At 43.0% G+C, this 15339-nt stretch overlaps 1 protein-coding gene across 2 annotated transcripts in view; it reads right to left on the bottom strand.

Annotated features, from left to right (window-relative positions):
• WDR90 (WD repeat domain 90) overlaps nucleotides 1-15339 on the bottom strand; it is a 1426420-nt gene that overhangs the window by 666797 nt on the left and 744284 nt on the right. For both annotated transcript variants that reach the window (XM_085628141.1, XM_085628142.1), the window contains exon 30: nucleotides 3621-3723. In XM_085628141.1, the coding sequence (XP_085484267.1) occupies nucleotides 3621-3723 (103 nt within the window). The remainder of the gene's footprint in view (nucleotides 1-3620; nucleotides 3724-15339) is intronic.

Raw genomic sequence — 15339 nt, 5'->3', positions numbered from 1 at the left:
CTTGACTGTTTGCCAAACCACTCAGTTCATTTTGACCTTCGCCATGGGTTTGGTATACAACAATGACACTGCATTCAGGTTTTAGGACACAAAACTCATTGCTCTCGGTGTCGCAAACAGGTGTTGCCAGGCTATTGTATCAAAAACGTTTTGGCGGTCTAATGACACAAGGGCCATGTCTAATTCACTTTGTTCTATCTATCTCACTACACTAGTCAATCGTCTATGTTTCATGCTGTTCTTCTGCATTTGTTTATATGAAGCCAATCTAGAGTGGCCAGCCCCATAATTTACAAAAAGATGTTTAGACTGTCAACCATTGGTCTTATCTAAGTGATATTTCAAAGCTCTTTTCTTTCAGATCCAGATTAAAAAGCTAACCTTATTCCTGGGAGGAATGATCTGGAAAGGAAGTTGGAAGGAAAGTTGTTTGATGAATGTGAAACTACAAAAAAAACATTGGGCAGAAAAGGCATATTAATTCTTGAGGAAAGTTTGCTACAGTGGAAACTCAGCTATGGCTCCTCTGAACATAAAGCCTGAAGCTTTCTTGTCCTTCTGGTTGTTTAACAGCTACAAGAAAGCCAGTTTTAAAGACATTTTTGGCTGGCCCACCTTGTGCATGAGATCAAATGGAGGTCTCTTTACTATGGTGGAGGAGCGTCGCTTCACGAGGTGGCAGCAGATTTAAACTTATGAAAAATAAAATGGTAATAAACCAAGTTTATTATCATTTTATTTTTCTTCTTACCTCCTGTATGCTGTCAGCGAGTCGCGTTATAGGGCGGGCCATGCAATATATGTGCAACAGGGGGGAGATGAGGTGATGGGCACTACTAAGTACGCATGGCAGTTTGGCCAGCCGTCTTAGGCCAAGCAAACCGTCATGCGCACTAATAATTTCTCCATCCGGCTGTGTTGTACAGCCGGGTGGAGAAAAGCCACTGCTCCCAGGCACTGTCTTAGTGGCAAACCAGGCCACTCAGACCAATCCCAGCTCTGTTCTCATGCTGGGAATACTATTCCCAGCATGAGAGCAGCATCAGGATTGGCATCTGGGAGCCTATGCAGTGTGCACCAGCCCTGGAGTTGAGGATCGGGAGAGGAGTAATGAGACTACCGCAGTGGCAGGTAAGTAAAGTTTTATATACTTTTTTTGTCTGTGGTTATTTTTGTACCAAATCCAGGTACCAGCATGGCCTTGTCTACTCCAGCAATATAGAGCACTGTCATTTTGCACTTCATCATTTCGATGATGACTTTGGGGAGCAAGAAATCAGAGGAAAATCTTAAGTGAATGCCCTCACCCAGCCTATCAAGTGGGTATTCCCACTGGATCTGGGCTCTAGTAACCTGGATGGCGAAGGAGTGGCATTATGCAATTTCTCCTGTAGTGAACAAGTTGATTTGCTGTAGATCTCACTCGCAACAGATGCTTGCATGACACAGTCATCTAAGACCCACTCTTGTTGTTCTACAAAATACCTACTGAGCTCATCCATTTTCCAGCTCGGTCAGCTGGGAAGATAGAGAAGTGTTCAGGTCGACTGGGCTTTCCTTGACACTACTCTTAATCTTTTTCTTGCCTGTTTGTTGATATTAGTGTATGATTGTTGCTTTATTTGGTTGAAACTGTGCTGCTGTTGCTCAAATGAATAGAAAGAGATATTTCAGTGCCAAGTAAACAATCAATTCTAGGACTTTTATATGGTTCAGGTTTTCCATTAGTGTATCAGTCCTTAGCAGCCAGATGTTCCATGTGGGTTCCCCAAACTTCGGTTTAGCATTCTGTGAGGTCTTCCATACCTTCCTGCAGTGGATGCATATGTGATTTGTCACTGGAACTAGAAGGATGCCCAGCCCAGGAGGGATGAAAAGTGTCTAACTGATGGAGCTACTTTTGCTATCATATCAGAGAACAAATATTCAAATGTATAGATGATATTATTTCTCTGAAGGAGACACTTGTCTGTAGTGTCTCTATTAAGGCTTTTAAGTTATGTAGTATTTACATTGAATCTAGAATTTAATTTGCTGAGTAGATCTGTAGACGTAAAGTCAAGAGGAGAAGGGTATTCTTCCAGTCTTGTTGGCGTTCCTGAGGCCTATTTTAGATATAGAATGAGACTGGATTTTCTTAATCAAAACATATCTGTAAGACTTTTTGATAGCTTTCTTGTGAAGAAGAGTTGTGACTTCCTGAGTCAGCAATTTCAGTGGTCTACAAGTGGTCTTGAAATCTTCAAGAAATGGAAGGTGGAAAAGAACAAATCCGACTTTGGAGTGAGACTTGAGAATATTTAACACCTAAACATCTCTTGTGGTACTCTGCAAGGTATAAAAATGGATGGAAATATTAAACACTGTGGTGCTGTGTAGTGGCGGCAGAGATGGGGAGTCCTGGTCTTGCTGAAAGTGTCTTTCCTTCAGTCTCTGAAGTCTGTTGTGAACCTCTGCCCTTCTAGGACTTTTGCCTCTGAAAAAAAGCTTCTTGTATGCTTGTTGCTCTTGCAGTTGTTGTCTATTTCAAAAAGACCAGCAACCTGCTTCTCTGACTCTGCTCTGAATGATGGGAATCTGAGCCTCTGGAAATATTGAAGGTGCAGTGTCAGCTAGCACAAAATGTGCTCAGCCTAGTAGAGGCTATATTTCCCTGTACTTATTGGTTTTAAAAAGGGTTTAGTACTGTGGAGTTTTCGGGCCAATGTAATTTGGCTATTTGGATTTACATTGTAAAACCCAACAAGGGTTCTAAAAAATATTGCCTCCCACAGACGGATTTTTATTCTAAAATGTTTTTCAGTAATCTTGTTCTAGGGATCTCACACGTGCATGGAGAAATTATACTCTTCATGGGTATCAGAGAGGACTCTATGCCAAAGAAACCTTGTACCTGAACTTACTGCTCCACCAACCCCTACACTTTATCACCAGCTCACTCGCAGCTCTCATGAACTTGCCGACCGCTATATGCTGCCCCCCTCTACCTCTGTTCCCTAAAAAGGCTCTTGTCACTGCTTCCCAACTAGCACATTTTTGCAAACTGTCTTTCATTCTGCGTTCTGACATACGTACTAACAGGTTACATAACAAAATCAACAGTCACAGAACGACATGCCTGATGGATAATATTAAGCAGCTTGCAATTTGAAACTCTCTGTGATTAGCTACACACCACTGGAGCCTTAGCATAATACTGTTTTCCAAGCTTTGCCTAAACGTCTACCCCATGCACTCCCATTATTGAATTAAATATCCAAAGGTGCCCGACCCAACACCTAATAAATCTGCACCTCTCACTGCCAACCCATGTACTGTTTCAAGTGTTTCAAGGAATCGTTCTCACAGTCCTGTTAAACTCTTTACATGATCCCTGAACTTGTGACTTGTCTGGTTGGTACTCACTGCTTCCTTTCACACTCCTGTTTCTGTGCCAGCTTTCTCACTAATACGTAGTGCTTTCCTCTTATCTGGCTTGACCCTGTCAACTCACATAACCCACTTGTATGCACTCTTTTTCATAGAAACATTGGATTCTTTCTTGACAGCCCAACATCCTTTCACAAGGAATACCATTATACCACTCCACATCTAACACAGATACACTTCAGCCTCCGTACCTGTATCCGGGTTCCAGACCATGTTCCCTCTGCCATTCCCATTGTAGCCAATCACTGTCTTTAGGGAGAGACTTTCCTGACCACATAAGGGAGAAGAAAAACTCTGCAGGAGAAATGACACAGCATTGGTCAAAAGCTAAAGTGTTTAGAAATTATGATGATGAATCATACATTGAGTTTAAAATTGATTGGAGAGCAAAATATATCATTTGTTGTAGTGACTTAAACAAATATCAAGCGATTCCTTACAGAAAGAGAAACACATTAGTACTTGGAGGAAAAGTAAATCAATGTAATTGAGAATTGCATATAGCTGTTTTATAGCATTGAAGAGGTATTGAAGGTTGCAAACCTACGAACTACAGGTAGTTTCTAGAGAGGACTACCAAACAAATAAGGACTAGATGTACAAAGCCATTTGCGATTGCAAGCCCTGCATTTCGCAAAATCACTTGGTTTGCAATAGCAAAATTGCCTTTAGATATGTATTGAACCCATTTTGCAAGGCAGAAAAGACTTGGAAAATTAGGTTTAAAGACCTGTACCGAATTGCAATTAGGAAGGGGCATGACAAGAGCATCTCTTCCTAACCGTGATTAGTTATAGCATGCATCAGTGGTTTGTAATGCAATTGTGGTCCCAAACCATATACCAGTACCCAACATCCCAAAGGTGGAGGTGACTTGCAAGGTGGAGGTGACTTGCAAGGGGAGGTGACTTGCAAGGGGAAGGTGTCCAGAGGACCACTGTCTGATCAACCTGAAGTTTTGCCAAACAGTTTACCTTTTTTTTTTTTAGATGCAGCAGCAGCTCCTTTTCGAGGAACCAAGTTCTCTAAAAAAAAAATATACATGTTGCTTGTTTGGAAATGCAAAAACACAGGGATGCTGGTCTGCTGTTCCTTGCAGGCCACCATCTCCGAGTCATATTATGATGCCATGTTCTGCTCTGAGCCAAAGCATGAGGGGTCTGTGAGATTCTTTTTGACATCTTAAGCACATACACGAGCTTGAAATATCTCTGAGCTAATGTATGTTTTCCTGACAGCAGAGCACGGAAATATGGGCCAATAAATGCCTATGTGTTGATTAACTCGAAAATATTTTGAGTAATTGTATGTTCTGAAAACACCAGAAAGAAGCGTATAAATCCCTTCACTGCAGAAATCAGTTTCATGATATGGCCCCACCAGTGTGTAGCTTATCACAAATGGTTGCAAATAGCAATCTGCCTAATTAATATCCATTAGGCATGTAGTTCTGTGACTCCTCCATAACTGGTGATTGTGTTATGCAACCTTTAGCACAGTTGTCACAACGCAAAATAAAAGACAGGTTGCCCAAATTTGGCGCGCTTCATTCAACTACTATTTGAGACCTGTTTTAGTAATCCTGGGCTGCTAGCACTTACCTTAGATACGCTCTTTCTAGAGGACACTAACTGAAGATTGACTGTATCGGGAAAATCCCGCAATGGCACTAGTGTGCTGGCAGGTGGTGCCTTCAGACACAGTCACACTTCCAGACAGTGTGAACACAGAGCTACATATAGGTGCCACTCGTGTGCAGACATCAGTTTATTCATTGGTCTTTCCTGCACCCTGAGTTGTGGAGCATAACTGGCAGATTCACAATACTGACAGTGTGCACCTCGAAGCTGAGACCTTATTTACTCCTGAAAATGCACTCGACAAAACATGTAGGAGGGTGGGCAGTGAGGAATCTACGGTTACATAGAGCATCCACCAAAAGGAATGGTTTCTTAGCTGTAATCTCAGTTCTCTGTCAGGGGAATCTCCATTGATGTCAAAAGCACCGACTAGTCTCCCCCCAATGTGCGGTGATCCGGGAGCACTTTCCATAATATGTCTTCTAAAGTTTAGATGGTCGCCTTTATTCTTTAAAGCCATGCATAGCCTGTGCTTCAAAAATGCACTTAAACTCCCGGATTGCATTGTTGTATAGTAAAACGCACACAATGCCTGTGACTTAATTATGCATTTTAATATCATGGCCTGCTTTATTTGTATTTTTAAAATGCATATATGGTCCGCACTAGAACTCATTTACGAACTTATTTGCTCTTCAAAAGTCGCAAACTGACTGTGACTCAACAATGCATTAAAACTTTTGGCTCGAACAGAGGAACTGCAAAATGTACACAATCCCTGTGACCAAACTATGCACTTTAAAATCATGGCCTGCTACCTCGCACTTTAAAATCTATATATTGCTTGAGAGCTAACTCTCCCATGTTTAACCTGATCCTGCATTTGTTGTTCCTATTTTCCAACAAATCATTTATTTTGTATGAATTGTACATTCTTGGCACTGTACATTCATTTTTATCTGCATGAATTAGTTGCACTTTAGAAGTTACTTTGCATTGTATGATCAAGATACCAACATTCATTGATATGCTCTTAAGTGTTTTATGTTTTTTTTTTTATTTTTTTTAAATGACAATGCGTCTATTATAGTAAGATATTCTGTTTTACTCAAGTATAATAGATTATACATTATTTGTTATATACACTTCCAGAGAGGAATTGTTCCTTCTAAGGCTCCTTTTGTCCCCCATTAGTGCACACTTGTTCTCTTTTTATATGACGTTTGTCTTATGAAATTTGTAATGGTTTTAAGTAATCATACAATACATTTAAATTGATTGATTGGCCTTTCTTCAGAAGTATCTGGAGACACACTTAAGACATGAATATTGTGCAGCCTATAACAAAGGCTATATTGGCCAATTTCTTTCAGATTGCCTTTAAAAAGGGTAATGAATATAAATGTACATAAACATTTTAAGGCAAATTAACTGGAAAAAAGTTGACTACTTAAATCTCTTTCACAAACCCTTTTTAACAAGAAAAAGATGATGGACAAGAAAAGAGGCCAGTGTAGCCCTATAGGCTTCCATTATGTAAATATGAAAACAGTGTCTGTGCCTTTAAGGGCCCAGAGACCACCAGTATCCCATTCCCATCATGCCTAGCAGGTGGCAGTTGCTTCAGTTCTTTTTGTCGAGATGTTAGATAGGTCCTATAATGGTCTCTGTCATCTCCACCGGGGAGGAGGGAGGGTTGCTTTCGACTTCAATGGAGATTCCCCAGAGAGAGTAATGGAATTCCTGGTAAGAAACCATTCCTTCTCTCTCAGAGGATCTCCATTGATAGTCATAAGCACTGAACAGCAAGCACATCCCAACACAGAGCGGTGGAAAAGACAGAGAAAACGATCAACTCATCAGATTAAACAAATACATTTCTCAGGGAGGCCTGTCCTACTTGAGCATCTGTTCAAGCAACTGAATCCAAACCATATTTGATAAAAGTGTGAACAGATCTCCATGTAGCCGCTTTACAGGTTTCAGCGATTGGTATATTTCTCTTTAAAGCAGATTTACCTCTTGTGGAATGAGTTTTAGGTTTAGGTCTTCCGGACAAAACCTCATTTGCCTTCTGATAATATAACAGCAAGCAAGACACTACATCGGGATATGGACTGTTTGGATGTGGCTAAACCTGTACGAACAGGCCCATAGTTTACAAACAATTGGTCAGACTTACGGATATCTTTGGTTTTCTCCAGATAAAACTAAAACTTGCCTGACATCTAGAGAATGGAGAGTCCTTTGCCTGACATATAGAGAATGGAGAGTCCTTTCAGCTGGTGTAAAAGGGTAACGAACGAAGGTAGGTAAAGAAATAGTCTGATTAATGTGAAGATGCAAAATAACCTTCAATATGAATTTTGGATTAGTACTCCTGACCACCTTACTAGCATGATCAAAAGTGTATGGTTCGTGCGACCATAACAGCTGATTTTCCCTAACCCTACATGCTGATGTGATCACTACGAGGAAAGCAGCTTTCCAGGAGAGATATTGCAACAAGGATTTATGAATGTGCTCAAAAGAAAGGGGCCTGCATGAGGCATGAAGTGACTATATTCAGCTTCCAGGGAGAAGGGTGCCATATTAGGATGGAAAACCTTATTTAAACCCTGTAAAAAAAGAGTCCTTGATAACAAGAAGTTTGAAAAAAGAGATTTGTGAAGGTTATTTTCTGCAGAAAGTAAATGCCACCAAATGAACTTTTATGGAATAGAATTGTAAGGCTGATTTTGCCAGATGACGTAAATATGGAAAAATAGCATCTTCTTGACGGGTCGTTGGATCCACTTTCTTGTCAGAACACCAAATACAGAATCTCTTCCATTTAAATTAATACGCTGAACATGCATTCTTGTGGAAGGTTCGAATGTCCATACTGAACTAACTGAGGAGCCAAGCACCAAGCTCAAAAAGGAGAGGTTGAGATGAATCATCTGGCCTTTGAACAACATGAGAAGATTCTGTGTGCATGGCAGCTTCACACGTGGATGCTCCGACATGTGGAGAAGATCTGTGAACCACCATTTTCAGGGCCACTCCGGAGCAATCAAGATCATTCTGACCCTCGAGAAAGACAGTTTGATGAGAACTGATGGTATCAGGGGGATCGGAGGAAAGGCGTAAAGAAATTTGCCAGACCAGTCGATCCATAGGGCATTCTCCAGTGTCCCTGGTTGAAAGTCCCACGTGGTGAAGCGTCGGTAATTTTTGTTTTCCACAGTGGTGAATAAATCTATGTGGGGAGTGTCCCACATGCTAAAATGCTTTGCACAACATTGCAGTGAAGGACCCATTCTTGGTTTTCTTAAAAGGACCCCTCTTAGGGAGTCTGCTTGAACATTTTGAACACCTGAGAGATGAGTTGCAGTGATCCGCAGGTCTCTGGGTAGCAACCAAATCCAAATTGTCTGGGCTACGTGAAACAATGGTCTGGACCTTGTTCCCCCTTGCTTGTTGAGGTAGTACTTGGTTGTTGTGTTGTCTGTCTGAACAAGCAGGGATTGCGTTTTGAAGGACTGGAGAAAAGCCTTTAATGCTAGAGTTTGTTGTAATTGACATGCAGTCCTAAACGGTGGAGAAGACTGCTCGTCAACTGATAATGAAGTTGGGCTTCTTGTGGTGTTGACGTTTTGATTAACCAGTCAGTTAGATATAGATAGACTATTATTCAGAGGTTTTGGAGATGTCCAGCTACCACTGCCATGTACTTCGAGAAAGTTCTGGGGGCTGATTTGAGGCCGAATGGAAGCACTTTGTATTGGTAGTGATTGTGGCCTACCACAAACCTCAAGAATTTGCAGTGTTTCCTGGTTATTGAAAATGAAATAATGCAACCAGGAGGTCTATTGAACAGAGTCAGTCTCCCTGGTGTACTTGAAGATACATGTGATGCAGTGCAAGCATCCAGAACTTGTCTCTCCGTATCCATTTTTTGGCTAAATCAGATCTAGAGTGGGTTTGAATTCATTTTTGTGTCCGTTCTTTATTTTACCAAGAAATAACAGGAACAAATACATGTGGTTGTTGTTTGGGAGGAACGATCTCCACCGCCTGCATTTGCAAAAGGATGTTCACTTCTGAGCGCAGCATCTGCAGATGTTGGTTGGATCGTTTTGGGATATGTGGCAGAGGGCTGATAAACCTAAGACAATACCCATTATGTACAATATTTAAAATCCAGGCGTTTTTCGTGATAGATTGCCACTCTGTCAGAAAATGAGAGATACTTGCCCCTACCGGAGTGGGTAACGGAAGACGGGTAAGTAGAGATTCATTGCTTGGAGCCTGCTGGAGGCTTTCCTCCTTATGCAGGCTAGTGGGTAGCTCTTCCTCTGGGTTGACAAAGTTGCTATTGTTAAGGCCTTTGTTGTTGCTGTTGTTGGTGACCTTGGTACCACTGAGGGATATGAACCCTCTACGGGTAAAAATGTCGCTGATAAGGCTTGTATGTGTGCTTCTGTTCTTTTTGTTTCTTGAGACCTTCTGCCTTCAGGGCAGACTTCATTCAAGCCACCTCATCATCGGTACGACATCCGAATAAGGTGCACCCGAGAAGGGAAGATTAAGAATGCATTGCTGGGATTCTTGTTGTGCCTTCTTAGGGCCAAACCATGACACTACTCGTGGGCTGCCAGTAATTATGAGTCGGCAGCAGCACTAATGATTTGGTTGTAGAGCATCATGCCCCTCATTTACCACCTCAAATAAGTCCTCTTGTTGATCTCTGGGGAGGTCTTCCTCAAATATTTGTAAAGAGTACAACAAGGCCCTGTCATATCTGCCCAGAAGGGCCAGGGCACTTGTTGCTTTTAAGGTGATGGCAGCTATACCATAAGCCTTGCACCCCTTCAGTTTGTCTTGCGGCAATGTAGACGAAGGAGTAGTGGAATGCAGCTTCTTTGCTGAAATAATGACCACAGAATCAGGAGGAGAGTCTGAGCGGAGAAACAGTGGATCCTGCTGTGGAGGTCAATACTTATTTTGTAGCCTCGATGAAGTTGATTTGGATGAAGCCAGTGTACAGAACAGTTCCATGGCTGGTTTCCATAGATCCAGAACTAGGGGTAGGAGTGGTCTGGCCCTGCTCAGCAGTGAAGCGTCTCAAAAATCACAGATGTAGGTGGTGTGGGAGCCGGCACTGGAATGTTGAATTTTGATGCGCCTCGCACAAGTACCTCCTGAAAGGTATTTATGTCATCCACTGGAGAGACCCTTGGTTGGGGAGAGTTAGAGTGTGTTGGCGAAAATTTGCCAGCACTGGAGGAGGAACATGAAGTCTAACAGATCAAACAAAGTCTGGACGCATGATGGCGATGTGTGCATCGAGAGGATGGTCATGACGAGGAAGGCCGGGACCTATGGCGATGCCTGGAATGTCTTGTACAATGTTGAGATCTTGACCATCGAGGAGATGGTAGGCCTCGGGGGAAGGGCTTCCAGAGGTTGTGGAAGCAGCACTGGTGAAGGAGGTGGGAGAGGCAACGGAGGAAGTGGAGACGGAGGTGGGGGGAGGCTTAGGAGAGTCTGGAAGCAGGACAGGCAATGATGAGGAATATGCCCTGGATTAGTCATAGTCAGCAGAGGATGGTAGACGTCTAGGTTTTGAATTTCTGACTCTTTCCACAGACCTGGATTGCCTCAACGTCGACTTTCTTCTAAGTCTCGACGTCAACAAATTCCTTTATGTCGAAGTACTCCTGCGCCTCGACGTCGAGGTATCCTTCTTCAATGACGAACCAACCCTCAACGGCGTACATGTAGGGACTGTACCTCGTCTCGGCGCCTATGCCCTCACAGTTAACCTGGAAGGCCGTTGTTTTTGAGGTTGGTTTCTCTTTTTGGATCTCCCAGACCTGGAGTCCTCAGAGAAAAAGTGGACGAGCCCTGTTAGAGGGCGGACCCTCTCCTCGCTCTCTGAATATCCCACTTTCTGATTGCGCCTGTTGCGCGCATTGCTCCTCTGTGCCATGGAGGGGAATCTTTTCCCTTTCCCTCAGGGTGCACCTGGAAAACTTCCTGCAGTGTGGACACAGGTCAGGAACTTGCCTCTCAGGAAGGCAGATGATAAGACATCCTGAGGGTCTGACTTGGACTTCTTTCTTCCACAGGATGGACTTTTATTTTGGACCAATGTAAACAAATGTGGTCAAATTTGTCGAGGGAAATATTTGTCACAAATGTCCTAGTGAGATTTTTGAAGAAAAAAAGCCAAAAAGGTTGAGCTCAGTGCTCCAAGCTCTGTCACCAGGAGCCGGAAAAAAAGAACTGAAGCAACTGCCACCTGCTGGTCATGATGGGATACTGGAGATCTCTGGGCCCTTAAAGGCACAGACACTGTTTTCCACATTTACATAATGAAAGCTTATAGAGCTACACTGTCCTTTTGTTTCTCCATCTTTCTCCTTTTAAAAAGGGTTTGTGAAAGAGATTTGAGTAGTCACATTTTTTTCCAGTTAATTTGCCTTAAAATGTTTTTGTACATATATAATAATTACCCTTTTCAAAGGCATTTGAAGAAAAAGGCAATTATATAGTTTCTTATAGACTGCACAATATTCATATCTAATGTGTTATTCTAGGCCTTCCTGAACCAAGGCAAACATCTACACTTAAGAGGACATATTATGTAAAGTGCTTAGGGATCCCCAGACATGCTGGGGACTATTCAGTGTTTATGACTGTCAATGAAGATCCCATGAGAGAGAAAGAGAATTATAGAAGGTTAGTAACATGTTCTTTCAATGGATATTTCTCATCACAGATTCTTCATCTTGTGAAATGATACCAAAGCAATATACCCTAGTAGGAGGTGGGTCTGAGAATTGGACTTTACATCACAAAGTCCTGCAGGAAAGAGTAGGCAAAATGACTTTCACTGTGAACTTGAGGATCAAGTTAACAGTGCCTGGCGAAGTATGGACGGATGCCCACATGGCTGGCTGGCAGATGTTCAAAATAGGGTCCTGAGAAATTCACCACTGTATGGGGCATTGTGAATATAAGCACCACAATGATATAAAGCAACTGAAACAAATGCATAATTTTTCCACTTAATTCAGAAAAGGCAAATGTGGTCGATGTTTCATGGGGATATTAGTAACACACTACTGTTCCAAAGATGTTTTGACTGCATTATATAACTTTATTGAATATCAACCTTTCAACTTTGGACTCCTCGCAAACTAAAACGTTTTTGTAATGCCTGATTCATTTCAAGCTAGGTGCTCTTGCTCAGGGTACTCGTTTCAAGAGGGATTGTAGAGTAAAACAAGGTAGGGTTACAGCATGCATGCATAAGATGAAACGGATGATCTGAATAAAGAGGTCTGATAATGCAAAAAAAGTAAGGCCAACGAGCAGATAAATAAAAAAATTAACACTGCCCACAGCAAAGTCTTGTTGGGCCAAATAGTGCAAGGAAATGGCATCACAAAACCTATCTTGTAGAGGATCAATATGCTTCTCTTTTTAACTAAATAATGAACTTGGACTAATGGGCTGAGTAGATCGACTTTGTGGACGCAATAAGAACAATCAATGGACAGAATGTTGAACAATGTCAAAAATTCACCCCAGTACAGAGATCTGGGCCTAAATCCATCATTTGTTTGCTCCCCATGCCATTCCAGGTAAACCAAGTCATATGCAAATCAGTCTTGACCCTGCTCCCCATTGGAACAGTCCCGCCCAAACTGTCAGGCCAGGTCCTCTCTGGACAGGAAACAAGCATCCTTGGACCGGTTTCGGGGTTCCACCCCTCATCTGCCAGGCTGGCTTGACTCCAGTGACATGGAGAGCATGAGACTCATGTCTGGGCATACCTGTCTCTCTTGGGGTGACAAATGGAATAAGAACAATTGATGGACAGAATGTTGAACAATGTCAAACATTCACCCCAGTACTGGGATCTGGCCTAAATCCATCGTTTGTTTGCTCCACATGCCATTCCAGTTTGAACCCAGTCACAAGCAAATCAGTCTTGACCCCATTGCAACAGTTCAGCCTGAACTGCCAGGCCCGGTTTTCCTTGTGGAAGGACAGTGAGCAGCCAACATGGCACGAAAAGCCTCTGATGGACAACCAAATCCCCTAATTTCTTTCCAATCAATCATCACGCATGGAGGTATAGACTGTAGAGGTTCGGATACAGCAGTCTGCCCCACAGCTGAGATAACAGAGCCTCCCAGAGAGAAAGCAGAAGGGGAGGGAAGATGCTGGACATTAGCAGTTCAGAGGACTCCAGAATGAGTTGCATTCAGCCCTTCTTGGCTTTCTTCAGGATTTGCAAAATTAGGGTCAGAGGCTGAAATGTATATAGGAGTCTTAAACTGCATCAAAGGAGGAAAGCATCTCCTGCTGACCCTTGAGGAGAAACCTCTGGAGCAGATAAGGCCAGATATTGAGGTTTTTCGGAAGCACTAATTGATCTTCCAAGGGCACACCCATACAGGGTGAGGATACCATGCAACACTTTCAGATCTAGATATCACTTGTGATAGGCAGGATTGACTCATGATGAGTTTGAGTTCACTGGTGTTGAGGGTTCCTGCCAGATGGTTGACTGTCAGGGAGATCATGTGAAGTTTGAACCACCACTTCAGCTTCAAAGCCTTCAGCACCTGTACTGGCAACCTGCCTTTGATGGAAGGTAGAAATGTCTTGAAGGATGGTACAGAGCTCCAAAAGACTGATATGATGGTGCTGCTCCACAGGAGACCAGAGGTCTCTGATCTCCACTACGCGCAGGTGATTTCCTCAACCTAGAGTGGACTCATCTGTCATTGCCAAGACCTCCAGAGAAGGAGGGGCGAATGACCTGCCTTATATCAGGTTGGCATCGGACTTCCACTACTAAAGGGCTTGCGCGCCCCCTCAAAGATCTAAATGAGGCATCCCCAATGTTGGCCCCCTGGAAATAAATATTCCATTGAAGGACTGCATGTGCAAATGAGCCTGAAACATAAATATAGCCTGAATGTCCTGAGCTCTCTGTGGCGGTAGAAAGGTCCCAATAAAGAGAATCCTATGAGATAGTAGAAAATGGGACTTGGATGCATTGATGGAAACTCCAAGGGCTATGACACCATTGTCTGAAGGTAGTCCGATACTAGCACAGGCAAGCCCGCCTTCAACAGCCATCTGTTAAGTTCCAGAAATATGTGGATCCACTAACTGTGTAGATGGGCCATTACAACAAAATGACTTTTGTAAAGACCGGAGGAGCCGATGTTGAGCCAAAAAGTAGGATAGTGAAATGGTAGTAGTACAATCACACTACAAAAAGGAAACCCCTCCTTTGAGCCTGCAGGATCCGCACATTAAAGCACACGTCCAGCAGGCCCAGGATCACCATTCTCAAGGGACTCAGGGTCTAGTGCTGGCAAAACTTGTGACACCTTCTCAAAGTATTACCATTTTGTACTTCTTGAGGAACAAGTCCAAGCCTCTCGGGTCCACAATTGGTCTCAGGCCCTGTCTTTCTCATGGACCAGGAAGTACCAGGAAGAGCACCCCAAAATCCCTCTGCAACAATTTCAATTGACCCCTGGGAAGCAACATCTTCCTCTCCTGGAAAAGGATAGAGGCATAATCCACTGACTTCTGAGCAAAAACATGAGGTGGTGTTGCATAGAAAAGGTAGGGCATAACTATGTCAAACAATTTGAAGGACTATTCGGTTCAACGTAATAGAGTGCCAGTGTGATAGACAAAACTGTATTCGACCCCTACTGGCCCCACCCGGCTAATGGAAGGAAACTTAAGCAGGACTGCTGCTGATGTTGATGACCTCTTCCATTACTTCCACCCCTGCGTTTGGTGCCTCAAAAAGCTTAACTGGCTCCTGTATGGGCTGTGAGGGCCGCCTCTGAAGATGAGCAAGACTATCAAATATCCTCTGAATTACCAATGGATTGATGGAATTGTTAGGCAGGGAACAGCTACCCTAACAATTGAGCCATGGCCTTGCTCTCTTTAAAGTGTCCTAGGGCAGATTCTGAGTTCTTGCTAAACTATTTAGTTCAAAGGGCATGAAAGAGGATTAAATGTCCCTGGAAAACCTGTTGGTGCCCAACCCAAGCATGTTGTATAATGACAACACCGATGACAACATTCTGGGCAACACAATCCATGGTACCAAGGCTCAAACTCAAAATGTACTTTGCAGCATCCAGCCCCTATTCAGTATATTGTTAGGGCAAAGACGTTCTAAAACTCTTCAAGCAAAGGGGGCAAAACCTCACTCCCTTGACATGTCACTGAGGGGGTGAGTGTAGTGGCCAAGGAAAACAAACAGCTGATCAAGAGTCTCATATTAAATTTT

This window comes from Triturus cristatus, chromosome 10 (assembly GCF_964204655.1).
Source record: "Triturus cristatus chromosome 10, aTriCri1.1, whole genome shotgun sequence".
Classification (NCBI taxonomy): domain Eukaryota; kingdom Metazoa; phylum Chordata; class Amphibia; order Caudata; family Salamandridae; genus Triturus; species Triturus cristatus.
This window is presented reverse-complemented; position numbering and strand designations above follow the sequence as displayed.